This window comes from Globicephala melas, chromosome 18 (genome assembly GCF_963455315.2).
Source record: "Globicephala melas chromosome 18, mGloMel1.2, whole genome shotgun sequence".
In the NCBI taxonomy this organism is placed as follows: Eukaryota; Metazoa; Chordata; class Mammalia; order Artiodactyla; family Delphinidae; genus Globicephala; species Globicephala melas.
The window spans coordinates 45,410,595-45,427,559 of NC_083331.1; the positions used below are offsets into that span (position 1 = coordinate 45,410,595).

The 16,965-nt window shown below is 33.6% G+C and overlaps 1 protein-coding gene across 2 annotated transcripts in view; it reads right to left on the bottom strand.

Annotated features, from left to right (window-relative positions):
• Positions 1 to 16,965, bottom strand: part of DACH1 (dachshund family transcription factor 1) — a 415,401-nt gene that overhangs the window by 36,018 nt on the left and 362,418 nt on the right. For both annotated transcript variants that reach the window (XM_030838681.3, XM_060288119.2), the window contains 3 exons: positions 9,151 to 9,298; positions 6,027 to 6,170; positions 5,459 to 5,527 (listed from right to left, as the gene is read on the bottom strand). In XM_030838681.3, coding sequence (XP_030694541.2) covers positions 5,459 to 5,527; positions 6,027 to 6,170; positions 9,151 to 9,298 — 361 coding nt within the window. The remainder of the gene's footprint in view (positions 1 to 5,458; positions 5,528 to 6,026; positions 6,171 to 9,150; positions 9,299 to 16,965) is intronic.

Genomic DNA, 16,965 nt, shown 5'->3' on the forward strand with positions numbered 1-16,965 from the left:
AAGTTTTGCCACTGCAATCAGAGAAGAAAAAGAAATAAAAGGAATCCAAATCAGAAAAGAAGAAGTAAACCGGTCACTCTTTGCAGATGACATGACACTATACATAGAGAATCCTAAAGATGCTACCAGAAAACTGCTAGAGCTAATCAATCAATTTGGTAAAGTAACAGGATACAAAATTAATGCACAGAAATCTCTGGCATTCCTATACACTAATGATGAAACATCTGAAAGTGAAATTAAGAAAACACTCCCATTTACCATTGCAGCAAAAAGAATAAAATATCTACGAGTAAACCTACCAAAGGAGACAAAAGACCTGTATGCAGAAAATTATAAGAGACTGATGAAAGAAATTAAAGATGATACAAACAGATGGAGAGATATACCATGCTCTTGGATTGGAAGAATCAATATTGTGAAAAGTCTTTACCACAAAAAGCAATCTACAGATTCAATGCAATCCCTATCAAATTACCACTGGCATTTTTCACAGAACTAGAACAAAAAATTTCACAATTTGTATGGAAACACAAAAGACCCCGAATAACCAAAGCAATCTTAAGAAAGAAAAACGGAGCTGGAGGAATTAAGCTCCCAGACTTCAGACTATACTACAAAGCTAAGGTAATCAAGACAGTATGGTACTGGCACAAAAACAGAAATATAGATTAATGGAACAGGATGAAAGTCCAGAGAAAAACCCACGCACATATGGTCATCTTATTTATTAATTTTTTTTTTTGTGGTGCGCGGGCCTCTCACTGTTGTGGCCTCTCCTGTTGTGCAGCACAGGCTCCAGATGCGCAGGCTCAGTGTCCATGGCTCACAGGCCTAGCCACTCCATGGCATGTTGGATCTTCCCAGACCGGGGCATGAACCCATATCCTCTCCATTGGCAGGGGGACTCTCAACCACTGCACCACCAGGGAAGCCTGGTCATCTTATTTTTGATAAAGGAGGCAAGAATATACAATGGAGAAATGACAGCCTCTTCAATAAGTGGTGCTGGGAAAACTGGACAGCTACATGTAAAAGAATGAAATTAGAACACTCCCTAACACCATACACAAAAATAAACTCAAAATGGATTAAAGACCTAAATGTAAGGCCAGACACTATCAAACTCTTAGAGGAAAGCATAGGCAGAACACTCTATGACATAAATCACAGCAAGATCCTTTTTGACCCACCTCCTAGAGAAATGGAAAGAAAATCAAAAATAAACAAATGGGACCTAATGAAACTTAAAAGCTTTTGCACAGCAAAGGAAACCATAAACAAGATGAAAAGACAGCCCTCATAATGGGAGAAAATATTTGCAAATGAAGCAACTGAGAAAGGATTAATCTCTAAAATTCACAAGCAGCACATGCAGCTCAGTATCAAAAAAAACAAACAACCCAATCCAAAAATGCGCAGAAGACCGAAATAGACATTTCTCCAAAGAAGATATACAGATTGCCAACAAACACATGCAAGCATGCTCAACATCATTAATCATTAGAGAAATGCAGATCAAAACTACAATGTGGGGCTTCCCTGGTGGCGCAGTGGTTGAGAGTCCACCTGCCGATGCAGAGGGTATGGGTTCATGCCCCAGTCCAGGAAGATCCCACATGCCGCAGAGCAGCTAGGCCCGTAAGCCATGGACACTGAGCCTGCACGTCCGGAGCCTGTGCTCCACAACGCGGTAGGCCACAACAGTGAGAGGCCCGCATACCGCAAAAAAAAACAAAAACAAAAAACAGACAAACAAAAAAAACTACGATGCAATAGCATCTCACACCAGTCAGAATGGCCATCATCAAAAAATCTACAAATAATAAATTCTGGAGAGGCTGTGGAGAAAAGGGAACCCTCATACACTGTTGGTGGGAATGTAAATTTATACAGCCACTATGGAGAACAGTATAGAGGTTCCTTAAAAAAACTAAAAATAGAACTACCATACGACCCAGCAATCCTACTACTGGGCATATACCCTGAGAAAACCATAATTCAAAGAGTCATGTACCACAATGTTCATTGCAGCTCTATTTACAATAGCTAGGACATGGAAGCCACCTAAGTGTCCATCGACAGATGAATGGATAAAGAAGATGTGACATATATAGACAATGGAATATTACTCAGCCTTAAAAAGAAAGGAAACTGAGTTATTTGTAGTGAGGTGGATGGACCTAGAGTCTGTCTTACAGAGTGAAGTAAGTCAGAAAGAGAAAAACAAATACCGTACGCTAACACATATATATGGACTCTAAAAAAAAAGAACCCAGGGGCAAGACAGGAATAAAGACACAGACCTACTAGAGAATGGACTTGAGGACATGGGGAGGCAGAAGGGTAAGCTGGGACAAAGTGAGAGAGTGACATGGACATATATACACTACCAAATGTAAAATAGATAGCTAGTGGGAAGCAGTCGCATAGCACAGAGAGATCAGCTCGGTGCTTTGTCACCAGCTAGAAGGGTGGGATAGAGAGGGTGGGAGGGAGGCAGATGCAAGAGGGAAGACATATGGGGATATATGTATATGAATAACTGATTCACTTTGTTATAAAGCAGAAACTAACACACCATTGTAAAGCAATTATACTCCAATAAAAATGTTAACAATAATTAATAATTACCCCTAAGAAAATAAATAAAATAAGTAAATACTGACGAGGAAACATCAATTTGGGGGTCACTGAGTAGTATTTAAGTGCCTGACTGCTAGGTGACTAACTCCTGGGCCAAGCATGGCATTTATTTATTGCCAAAATGTTAAAAATAAAGGAGTATATGACAAGTATAAAGAAATGTGAGTTTCCCTTTTTTTTCCTAATTAAGTTGAGTTTATTTTGGAGTGCAGCATAATTTCAGTTATGATTGGATTGGGAGCAAGAAAGAATACAAAGACTATCATAATGGCTGGGCTTGGGGACACTGAGAAAAAAGTAAGTGAAGGGAACAAGGCTGTGTTTGTGTCATTCTTGAAGTGTGAAGCAACACATGCTCATAGCTCCCAGAATGCCTGACATAGGCCATTTCACAAATTAGCAATGAATTCTGGCTCTTTCTTCTTTGCCTTTCCCATTCTTGATCTTAGGCTCCGAATTTTACTAAATACAGTCTTTTTTTCTTCGATATTGTCTCTTCATCATTAATTTTGTTATTTTTGTTAGCTTCCAAATTTATGAATTTAGTTTCCAGGTTTAAAAAAAGTTTCAAAGGGCCAAATGAGCTTATTTACTGGGGTTCAAGTAGCAAAAGATGATCTCTGCTTTTGTATATTAAAAGTCTTAGGTAGTTCAAGTGCTAGTGAAATAACTTTTAGCAATTAACACATAGAAATGCAGATTCATCTAAAGTGTTTTTTTTTTTAGATTACATTTGAGAAAAAAATCATATTATGTAATTAAAATCATTAATATTAGTTAAATGTTTTACAGAAAACTCTTCAATGAACAGTATAAGAAAATCACTAAATCCAAGTGCAAGTATACAAAAGGTAGAATATTGCTGATCATTCATATTAGACTTGAAGAACCCGTCTTTTTAATCGACAAGCTGAATGAATGAATGAAGTGAAAAAATGTTTTATATTACAATTAAACCAAAGCAATAAATAACCCCATAAATTTTATATTTGCTTAAAGTAACTATGTATAATTGTGTTCAAATGTTTCATTTCCTTAATCATTAAGTTGTTTGAGTGGGTTTTCTATGTTATACAACTGACAGCATTCCGGATGGCAAAAAGAAGGCAATTTATTATTAAAATTTTTCTTCAGAGTATTAAGTAAATCGTAATAGAAATTGAGAGTTGTCAGAACTTCAACCTAGATAGCAAGATCTTATCTATATTGAAATATATTAATATATTTGAATATATGGAGTTTTACAAATTCAAATAAAAATAATTATGGCCTTATTGATGGGCAAAATATTGCTGATTAGCAAACTCATGAACTATATTTTATGTCAACTATGCAAAAATGTTTAATCATTGCCTAATCCTTTCTTAAACCTCCCATTTGTGTGAAGGAATATATTGTCTATAGTTTTTCTTAGTTTGAGTTCTGACCACCTTGAGAATTCTGTGGATATCAGATAATTTATATATCACATCTACCTAGAGACTTATGTGCTTCCTTAGACCACTTTGGACATTAGCTAAGTTAGTGCCTGAGTAGTGCTCAAACACACAAACCAGGGCTGATTATCTACATTGGCCGTATTGAGGTTATTGCCCCTGATAAAGAGGACTGGCTTTGTTATTAGCACATATTGTTTACATGTGTGTGCAATTCTTTGGAGATGCAACAGAAATCTTTTGATTTTAATAATATTAGATGCACCCACATATATAATTTTACCTAAGTCCGTAATGCTCTAAAACAATGAAGTCTTTTCTACATCTACAGGTGCATTAATCTTGTATATCCAAGAAGGTGTCTCATAATAACATATGGTTCAAGCCTTAGGATTTAAAAAATAATTATCATGATGTCAGTTAAAATCAACAAGCAAAAAACATTCTCCAGGAATGTTTCAAGTTTCCAATTTTTATTTATTGCATGTATGATACTTTACAACATTATATTTCCTTTACACTAAACCAAGAATGATACTTTTGAAACTGATTAAGTACCATGATTAACGTCAAACAATATCCCTAAAATGATTGAGCCTAAAATGCAAAATAAAAGCAATTGAGAGGATTTTAGCAGTTCAAGGCTTCCCTTTGAAGAATCACCTTCATTTAATGCTCTTTTTACTGTTTAGTATTCATGCTGTTAGATTGAGTTTATTGTCTAGAATAGATGTTAGACTATAAGTGCTACCTTCAGATTTTGTTCTTTCCTTAATAGTGTGGTCTCGGCAATATAAATATTTTGCTCTTCTGAGTGTTTAATAAAACTCCCTTTAGTATTCTATATATGATTTTGCTCAGCAGATTTGTGTTATTAAAATGTATATAGTGGCACACAGAACATTTGGAAAACCCACATAAGACCAAACAACCTTATTTATTGTTAGCTTTCAACTGGCCTATTTTGCATGTAATGTCACAAGAACAAAAAGAAGACAATTTCAAATTTTAAGAACTACCTAGTTGATTAACTCATGAATTTACTGATATAGAACTTATAAACCCTTCGTGTATTAGATTGGGCTTCAAGCATTCAATAAAACACATTCACTGTGTTCAAGATTAAATCATACATTGTTTAAAATTAATTATTCTTTTTTAATTGCATTGTATAAACAGAAATGACCTGTTAATTTAAAGAAAGTCTATCAGCACAAAATGAATTCACTCATATAAACAAGCAAGATGAACTTGACCTTGTTTGAACTTGTTTTGATGTGGCCCAGATGGTAGGCTACATGCTTGAATAGCAGGCTAAAGCGGAGGAAAAACTCATAGAGTAAGATCTAGATTTATAGCCTTTTGCAAATTCCTACCTTGTATTGTCCTTTCGGCATCTGTTCTGCCGCCACTGCGGTCAGCTTCTATCTCTGGGGTCAGAGAGTCTAAAAGCACAGAAAGTTAAGAGTGACACACATTTCATTTGATTCCCATTGTCCTTTTTAAAAAAGCAACCTGTTACTTTGGTGCTGAATTAAAATTACATAAATCTTTGTCATCTTTTAAAGCTTGAACAAAGACTATAACCATGAGAACTATCAGAAGATTTGAATGGATAAATAATGCAAAATTGTTCATGAAATGAGATGGGGGGTTGGGAACTTCTCAGATTAATATTTTATTATGTTTCAGTACAGACAGATTTGGTTAAATAGAGAAGCAATGTCAAGTCTCAGATACTGAAGTAACAAAACTGTGGAAGCACCTATGAAATAAAACATTTCCCCCAACACATATGACTCTTCTTCCCACCCTGCTTTCAAGCAGAGCTTAATGAATCACAAGCCATAGAAATATACAAAACCACAAACACATGTCTAAAATTGCCTTTTGAGTATTCAAAATGAAAGTTAGTTAGCCATGCATAAAGATGCATCCTCTTACCATTTAAGACCCTGAGACTATCTGCTGAAGCTGCCTGTTTTAGTGTTTGTTCGGCTTGCTCACGCCGTTTTGTCTCAAATTCAAGTGCTTCCTGCAATTTTCTCTTTGCCTTCTTCTCCTTCTTTAGCCTCTTTTGAACTATGGCTAGAAAAGAGTATATGTACATTATTATATTTTAAATTTTTTGCAATGATCAAATTTCCACAAATGGTCTGTGTTTTATGTAATGTTCTTCTTCTTTTTTTTTTTCCTTGCTGGACTGCATCTGTCTATGCAGAGGAAGTTTAAAAACAGTAACCCACTTTTACCTAAAATAAATCTAAGTAAAATATCTAAGGAGGCCAATTTTTATTTAGCTTTGAACTATGACAAGATTGACTCTAATTGTCATATGTGGAGGCAGATTTAATGGGAAACTAATTTTAATAGATATTTCTATTCACTAATAAAGGAAGACTGATTAAGTAAATTTTGTGGCTTAGTCTCTGCCCTGGAATCAGACTAACACAAAGTAGTCTGAATAGTGCAAAACTTTATGACTCCTATCTCTTTATGAAGCATCAATTTTGAGTAGTAAATGGAGCATTTCCCCTATAAATGCTTTACAAAGATGTTGCACCAGCAAAATTTTTAATAACTCTTTCTTGAAATTTTAGAAAATGCAACAAATATTACTGTATATGAGGAGCTAAATAATCTTAATTATTGTTAACACATATAAGCAGATATTTTTGGATGAAGCTATTGCAATTTTCTTAGAGATATTAATAATTTCTTCATAGCAAATATATATGCACTATAACATATTTCAAGAAAGTTTTACTTTTACTCTGCAGGAATCTGATGAGTATAAAGCTTCACTGCTACTTATATAAAAAAGTAGCTTATGATACAAAAATTTAACTATGATGAATTTTTCTCCTACTGGACAATTTATATATTTGTATATAACATGTAATCAATAAATAATGACAAATGTTCCTCACAAAATATACGTTAACTGTACTTTCATACATACAATAATTGATCATTGTTTTAACTTTTATACTATATATAAAGTAAGCAATCAGCATATGGAAATCATAAAAGTCCTTTCTCTGAAATAATTTGCTCTTGGATAGTTGATAAACATTGTGGATGTGAATGTGACAGAATCAGTATTAGAAAATCCTTCTGGTAGAGTTAGTCACAAGAAGTAATCATTCCAAGTTTATTATATGATTACTTACTACAGATTAAAGAACAACATTTTTTATTTAGCACAATATTTACTCAAAATATAAAATAAGGTAATAATGGCTCATGTAAGAGTTTTACTTTCAATTTCTAATTTACACAAATCCCATTTTTATAATCATTATTATTAAGATGGCAGACCATTAACTTGTCTGGTTTGTTGTTGCTGGTATTATATATTAACAGAAACTGTATTTTATCAAAATGTACATCGAGTACAGTCTTATAAGAAAAACAAAACTGGTTTCAAATAAATGATAATTTCCTTTAATAGTGTGAAAATCATATGCTTATCTTAACAAAATTACTTGCCTACTCTTTCCCTTTCCAAAGATGATTGTTTATAAGTCCCTTTAAATAGAAACAGTAATTTCTGAATTATTTATTTGGATTGTGTACTCCCATGGCACTGAAAGCTCAATATCTAGCGCCTTGCCATAGACGGCTCACTGCTTCCTCCTGTGTGACTTGAAGCAAATGGGATTGCCATGTTCTCTCTTCAAGGTAATATGCTGCTTCAATAGACACACTCATAATAGATAATTACTGATAGTTATTACTCTTAATTTGTTGTTCATAATTAATTAAATGGGAGGTGCATGATGTGATCTGTGAAACATTTTGCCCTATACCTCTAGTGGTTAAAGGAATAAAACAGAATGTAAATCTTCCAACAGTTGTGAACCAACAAAATTCTGAAAGTCTCTCAAGTAACCAAAAGGTTACTTTAGGAATTCAAGGGTCTGCTTTTAAGTCTTCTAAAAAAAAAACACTTCTCCAAGTGAGAACAAAATCAAGACATGGCTATCTCATGGAAGATCGTTCCACAGAATGAACCATGTTCACTTAGAACATACCCTGCTATCAATGTTTATCTTGTTCTGATTACTCTAGTATCTAAATCTATGCGAAATCACATTATTTAGAACAGTGCTATACACCTGGGGTGACAGTTTCCCAAATCAGCCTCATCCCAGGACCCACTAGCGTTGCTTCATAGTAACTAATGAAAAACCTTTAAGTCCTGCCAGTTTTGAAAGCAAAACAGAAAGAATGATTTTTAAATGACCATGTCAAACATATCAAAGGAGAAAGTGTGGAGTATTTATAATGAGTACTTATTAAATGAGAGAAAAGGAGCTCCCCCTTCTAGAATACTGAGGAGAACCTTAGAGCTGAGACAAACGGGAAGTGGTTGTAAAGAAAACACTCTTCGATTTCATACATAAAATAAACACATAAATATGAATGACCTTCAAAATTATCTATACATGCACTGTAAAGTGTGTAAAAAGCAGATCATAGATTGATAATATCATTATTTTTACCCAATAAAAATTCATATCAGTTTCTACTCTGATGTGTATTTGACCTTGTTGGATAAAAATGAGGCATTCAGAAAGAAAATTATACAAACACTCAACTTTGGTCATTTGTTCAGATATTCATCAGTCTCCCATTTCAGCTGATAAATATCTTACTAAATCTGCTTCGCCTGAATAATCAGTATTTTCTAGTTTAGCTTTATGACTTTAAGTTTTTCAAAGGGCAATTGTGAATGAATATAAAATTTTTCTTCATGGCTGTCATCTTATCAGAGCACCTTCTTATCTTAAAATTATGAATTTGTTAAATGCTGTAAGCAATAAAAATTATGTGATTAATGATATAATTGATATATTTCAACCCCCTGTGGTATGAACAGAAGAGAAACAATGTACTTTGGAGATTAAGAAGCACAGTAAGCCCAGGATTCAAATCCTGCTCTAAAATTTAGCTAAAAGTAAAAACAAAAAAGTTACGGTCTCACAGTAAATCACGAAACATAGTATTGTTATGTTGAATATTTGACATAAAGTATTAGACTTAGTTGGAAGTTTGAAAATACCTCTATTCTTTTGTTCCATCGCCAACTGCTTCTCCAGTGTTTCCCTTAATTCTCTTTCCCTTAAAAAATCCATCTTCAGTTCTGTTTTTTCAAGTTGAACCTGTTTTTCTTGAGCTCTGGCATTATCTATGGCAACTTTCAAGAGCCCCTGTACAAAGAAGGTATTCAGAATTGTAATATTTTGGTATGAAGCACATTTCATTCATTACTTTAAAGTATTTTAAAAGAGAACAACCCACTTATCAAATTCTTTGGCTCCTGTTGTGCAGTCACTCTGTACTCACTAGGACAAATAATATAACTAAAGCAAAAAAAAATCTAAATTTAATTAAACTATTTTAGAAAGACAAATATTTTTGGCATGGAGGTTCAACTGCTTCTAATTAGAATATCTAGATTTAAAACTATATGAGGGTAGCACATAAGCGTGTCTAAGAGATAAATACCGTGGAGAAAATTAGACTGGAGCTGTTCCATGTGTAATTATCTGACATAGTTTATATAAGCCCACGTGATGCTGGCAGTACCCACCTATCTCTCAGGGCTCATTCTCTACTACTCCCTACTGAGATTATATGCGACACCAGTGGCCTTTCGTTTCTCAAGGCACTGATTTGTTTCTGCACCAGGGACTTGGGTCTTTCTGATACCCTCCTGAATGCTTTTTCTCCCGAGTTTGCATGGCTCATCCTTCATTCATCGCACGTTTGTTCCATCACCACTCAAGAAAGGCCTTCTCTTCCCATCCTATCTGGAACAGCCCTCCAAACTCACCTGCTTATTCCCTCCTTAAAATTCTTCATAGTATTATTATGTAATTTTGTCATATATTTATTCATTTAGTGCATTATGTTGCATCTTCTCCATTGAAAGTTAAGCTCTCTGAGGCAGGGACATTTTCTCTCATTGGGTACTACGTCCCTAAAACCTAGAGAGTGCCTACCATAGAGTAGCTTTTTAAATTTTGATGAATAGAAATTATAATACTGGTATATTTTTCTCGAGCTACATAATATGTGTAAGGGATCCAAAACTTAGTGGCTTAATAGTGCATTATTTTTAAAAAGGCAATCAAAATGGCTATAAACAGAAGATAACTTTTAGGGGACTATTTGACAGTATATATAATAATTCAAGAGCATATGGTGAAGGCAAACTATATTTATTTATATAACATAAAGTCATATATATGTAATTTGACTGTATTCTATTTTTAAAAATTAGTAGTATTCTCAGGTTTTTGAAAATGAGATTATGAGAATATGTAAAACATATACAAAGCATTCTGCATGTGTTCTCTTCTAAGATGCTTTAGAAAATTATTAGTAAACTTATTAGTAAAAATTGGAGCTAAAATTTCCATCCTTATCAACTCAGCAATACAAAATGCTGTTTTGAAGAAGATGTTTTGCTTTGGTTTGTGAACATCAGCCCCTGAATTTTTCAATTGAAATTAGAAATGAAATGGAAGTTAATGCCAATTGTAGATATATTCTAGAATGTGACCCCTTTGCAGGAGACACCACAAGCAGTTTGATTCAGGAATTTCAACTCCAGCTTGACTTGTTAGTGCAATAGGAATGTACCTTCAGCTCAGCCCACTGATGTAGCATTGTCACAAGCCATTTTTAGTCTCTTTTCAAGCACATATAAATTATTTCATATTTGTTGTTACTGACCCTGAGTTTTATGGATTAATTCTTGTGATATGAAACAAACCAGAGAATTTCTATGTGGCAGTTCATCCCTCCCTACTATTTTGTTTTTAGCAATAAAACATAGCTGCTAAGAAAACTGCCATCTTAATTCAGTAACATTCCTGTGTATGTTTCTTCTTCATCAGAAACAAACAATTAGTAACAAATAAAAGAGATCATTACATCAAGTGCCCTTTTAGATCACCCCAATTAAAACTTTAGTTTTGCTGTATTTTAATTCTAAGATACCAAATTCTAATTTTCTGCTCTGATTGCTCTTGTTGACTTATCTTTGAAAGATGTACTCTCTGTGCAATGTCTAGATATTATTTAGCAAGACGCCAATGTTGGCACCACTTAATGTGTTGATTGGTTGTATTATCAGTAGCTGTTTAAAATAAATTACTATTAAACTATTATTGTCCTTGGCTGACAAAACACAATATTTTGGCATTTTTAAAATATGAAACAATCATTATGAATAAACATGTTGAATAATGTTAAGCTGCAACTCTAATTTGTATAATTTTATATTAATATTTGTTGTAAAGTATGAAGTTGCTAAGAACATTTATATTTACTGTTTCCTTTTGTTACTGTTGCTGCTAATGTCACTAATGGTAATATATTACCTATTCCTGCTGATTATGTCTGAAAAATATTAGCTTATAGGATCCAATACCATCTAGGGAATACTTATAAGCTGTATAAAATTAAGTTTCATTTTTAGACTTTAAATCAGTGCAAATCAGGAGTCCAGTGTGAACAAAAATCTTCACTAGAGTCAAACAGATGCATATGCAAAAAATATGGTATTGCCTGTGACCGCTCTGCTGCAAAAAATACAGAAAACCGATTAAATTTCAGTGCAGCAGGGAGCTGGGAAAAGCAATAGCAAGTAGTGTTCACAACATCTACAAATCACTGGGACACCATTTTAACCATCACCGATAATAGTACTTTCAGATTTGTGTGACTTCTGTAAGTTTTCCAGGTAGATCATATGCAAAAGGTCACACTAAATGCTGGGTCTCATGTAGTCGTGCAGTATCAAGAAAATTCTACGATGACAGTAAAATACACGGGGCTTAAAACATGAATTTGCTTCCAAGGGGAGGTCAGTTCTCGTGATGTTGAAGTTGGACCATGACAGTTGTGAAGAAATGCATTTTAAGCTTACTCTATGACACAGCAGTTGTTTGACCTCAAATTTCTTTTCTATAGGTCAGGCATAATGGTTGTCATAATACACAAACATTTTTGTTTTCTGAAATGATCTGCCATGTAAATTAAATTATTTCCATAATTTTCAGAGAATGAGTCTATTATATATATAATATACATATATATATATTTAAGGACACTGATTAATCTAGCAATATCTCAACTATTTCTATAGCCTAGGAAGTACAAATATCTGTTTGTATAAGGGAACTACAAGATATACTGATATAAAAGAAACATTTCTTAATTTGCTAGATCCTAGAGGAAGAAAAGCTTACTTAATCCATATTTGTATTTTGTACACATTTATTTCAGAATCAGATGACACGTAAGGTTCCATGAATGTCACTGAAACTCACGTGCCAAAATTTGTGCTCAATAATTTGCTGCTTCTAATGAAAGTAAATAACTTAGTTGGAGGAGATTTTTAGCCGTCACCTATTCTAACTAAAACCTTTTAAATATTAGAAAACCAAGGTCCAGAAGGAACAGGTGACTTATCCAAGATCCCAAACTAGTAAGTTGACTAAGCCTGGATCAGAAATCCCTAGCTTATTTAACTTTTTTTTTTTCTTTTGTTTCTTTCCAGGATGAGAAGGAATAGAGTGCCTTGAAACCAGGAACTTTTATAGACAGAAAAAAATATATAATAGCACAGTATCAACTAACACATTTTCACAGCTCTTGTGACAAAAGTTATAGCTATACTTGGTTTAATGTTATGGTTACTGTTCTCCGAAGTCGATTAACAATTACCTCTCCATCAAAAGCACTTCTAGGTATCCTACACTGGATATTGGTGTCTAGAGATCCTACAACGGGTAGAATTTCCTAAGTGATAAGAGCAACAGAGGTGAAATGGGTCGTCTGTTATTCACGATAAGCCCCTTGCAACTACACCTGAGTTTCTGTTACTAAGTAGACTTTTGGAAAGCCCCTAAAGGATGGGTGAGGTTCAGAGAGCTTCTGGATTGGTCAGCATGTGGAGGTACTGGCTGGGTGGCATGTGCAGAGGGCACAGAAGCTCTATGCCTCATCCCACATACCTTGCCCTATGCATCTCTTCTATCTGGCTGCTCCTGAGTTATATTGGACAAGTCATCTGCTCCTTCTTGACCTTGGTTTTCTCATCTTTCATAATAAACTGGGTATTTAGTAAGTAAAACATCTTCCTAAGTTCTGTGAGCTGCTCTAACAAATTAATTGAACTCATGGCGGTGGGGGGTGGGAACCTCCAATCTGTAGCTGTTTGGTCACAAGCACAGGTTATAATCTGGATTTAAAATTGACAATGGAAATGGGGGCAAGGAGTGCAGTCTTGTGGGACTGAACTCTTAACCTGTGAGATCTGATGCTATCTCTAGGTAGATAGTGCCAGAATTGAGTTAAATTGTAGGGCACCCAGCTGGGGTTGCAGAATTGCTTGGTATGGGAAAAACTACCAGACATTTCTTGATCAGAAGCGTCAGAAGTTAACTAGTGTAGGAGTAGAGTAGAGGAGACTTATACAGGAGTATTTTTCCTGTATAAGGACTCATTAAGATTACTCAGTAAATATTAGTTTTTACTATTTATGTTATTATCATTGTTGTTGTATACAATATAAATTAGTAAATACAATATAGAGTCCAGATTTTTAAGAGGTTAATGCTACTGTCTTCATTATAGTAAACTGGGTTAAAAATACTGGCTATATTTTACTGGTTTTTTTAATATGATCTCTTTTCACAAGTTGGTAATGGGAAAAAAGGGGAGAAGATTAATATATTATTATGATTAAAGATAAAAAGATATAATGTAAGACCAATATATCTGATTCTAGTCTACCCATATTTTGAAGCCAGTGTCCTATTTTGTTGTTTACCTTTTCGAAAAGTTTCCTTCTAATTCTCTTATCTGACTCTGTTATAATTAAAAATATGTATTGATGATGCCAATGAAAAATGATTAATTTCTTTGAAATGTATAAATTATAACATTACTGGCATGACATTGAAATGTAAAGACTGGAATATGTATAATCAGAATATTTGGTCAATTTTTTTTTTTTTTTTTTGCGGTACACAGGCCTCTCACTGTTGTGGCCTCTCCCGTTGCGGAACAACAGGCTCCGGACGCGCAGGCTCAGCGGCCATCGCTCACGGGCCCAGCCGCTCCGCGGCATGTGGGATCTTCCCGGACCGGGGCACGAACCCGTGTCCCCTACATCGGCAGGTGGACTCTCAACCACTGCGCCACCAGGGAAGCCCTGGTCAAATTATTTTTCATTGTCTTCCCTTAAATATAGAAGTAACGAATACTTCTTAAATACAACATTTAGATTATGTTTATTTATTAGACCATAATGAACCAATCTGGGACTGCCATGCATTGTGGTTTTAACATCCCTTTTACGTCTTCCTTGTTTGTTTAATACCACCACATAGACAAACCACACTGACCCAAACTCCTATCCTCTCTCCTCTTATGGCATATATCTTTAGTGCTAACTTCACCCCTAACTAAACTTTATATTCTCTACCTTATTTTACCTTTCTACTTATTTACCTATTCTTATTTTAATATTTGTAAGTCATTTAAAATAATTCTTGTAAATAGGATAAACAATGTAAATCATTTGTTCCTGGTCCTATGTACAAATAGATCCCAGTTATTCTTTACAGCGTGAAAGCTCAGATTGAGTAAGTAGGTAAAATTCTCCTTTCAGTTTGTTCAAATGGTAGTCAATGATCGAAGGTGTCACATCCAGTAAATTGACACTAAAATTCTACTTTCCTCACCTATAATCTCACAGGGAGTTCTCCACAGATGTGTTTGATTAAGGAAGCCATAATGAAAGACTACCCACATTGAAAAAAATAAAATAAAATTCCATATAAAATACATTTTTAAAAATCCTAAAAAGCAAAATCTAGAATGAATCCATATCTCTCACTAAAGTGAAATTGCTGTCTTTTACTGAAGATATCTTTATCCTTCATTACTTTTAATTTCTGAAACACTCAAATTTTAAGAAAGAACAGTATAGTTCTAGAAGGTTGCAAAAATCTAGTGCCTAAAGGTATATAATATATATATATATATATTCTATACTACATATATTTTTCTATACTATTGATATATATAAAATATGTATTTTCTATACTATATATAGTACATATATATTTTAAAATACTGGTCTACAGTATTTTTCCACAGGCCCTCTTTTAAAGCACTAAGAAATAACATTTATGAAAATTCAATTCTGATAACACATTATGGAAAGGACATCTGTAGTAATCATTACAAATTTTAAAATTGAAAATTATCAAATTATAGAATATCATGAAATTAACTTATTGAATATTAGAACAATAACTCCTTAAATTATTCTTAAGAGATGTTTGGTCATTAACTTTAAGGAAAAATAGAGTCTATGTGCACTAAATTTAAATATAACCCAATGTCTTGGGTTTAATTATAATAACAAATATACATAAAAAACCTTTAGTTTCAAACATGAAATTGTATGATGTAAAAAATATAAACATTTTTAACTCAATTCTTTTTCATTGTCATTGTGATAAAATACCTTCAAAGGAAATATGGAGCTTTAAACTTACCACGCCAAAAGAGTGTTACCATTTGAAACAGAAAGCAGAGAACCCCATTATATATAATTGAAATTGCAGAGGAAATTGAGGTAGACAGAATGTAATTACCCAAATTAGAATTTGGACAGCAAACACATTTATACTGTATGCCCCATAAGCCAGGGTCATGACTGTTTAAACATTCTATACCATTCCTAGGATATTACTATAACTCAATATATGTGGCAATAATAAAAGAGCTAGCATCTATGACTTTTGCAAAATAATGTGAAGCCATTACTGAACATAAATCCAGTATGTGTGTCTAATGAGTGTGTATATATATATATATATATATATACATGTATATATGTATGTATGTATGTATTGTGTGTTTGTATTACTGTGCATGGAACTCAATAAGATTTTTCATCTTTATTTTACCTTATGTACACATATGTGCATACACATATACATGTATATAGGTATTAAATCCATACATATAAATATATAATATCTACATATATATACATATTTATATATATGCAAGACTGAAGTGAACAAGCATAATTTATTTTAAATGAAGTATTCTTATTGTAAGTGTTCTAACTTTATCAAACACAGTTTCCTATGATTTGGGACTAGAAATAAATAACTTAGTTTGCCTTGATGATCATCCTATCATCAACTCTTCCTAAAATATACCTCTCAAGGCTGGTTGGAAGGTTAGAGAGTATATTAAATCTAGAGATATATTCAATGAAATAAATTATTTGTCTAAAATTTGTACGTTTTAAAACTGAAGTTTCCTTTTTTTTTTCTTTAAAGAAATAATTCCAATTTGAGGTGATGCAGATATTTCCAGTCTGGGTATTACTGGCCAGGGGTGGGTGGAAAAACACTCTCAAACTGACAGAATTTGACTTAGTGATGTGGTTTTCACACACAATGCAAGGGTCCCTGTGTAAACCCACTCTTCAGATGAGCAAGCTCGTCTATACTAGTGAATGTTTACACAGAAATGTTTTCTCTGCTGAAATTGAAATTAAATTACCACTCTCCTGGTTAAAGAGGTTTTAGTTAGTGAAGATACAGACACCTAAATGGAGAAATTTAAGTTAAATGCTTAGCTTCATATGGGGTTATATACATAAGAAAATAAATTGTTCCCTTACTTCTCAGAGTGTCCATTTTAAAACGTTGAGGGATATTTTCTGAAAGCATTTAATTTGACAAAGGAGAAATTCATTAAAAACTCTACCTTGGAAAACAATAATATGGGCCAAATTTTGAAAAAAATAAGTTTTATGTTTATTTTAAAA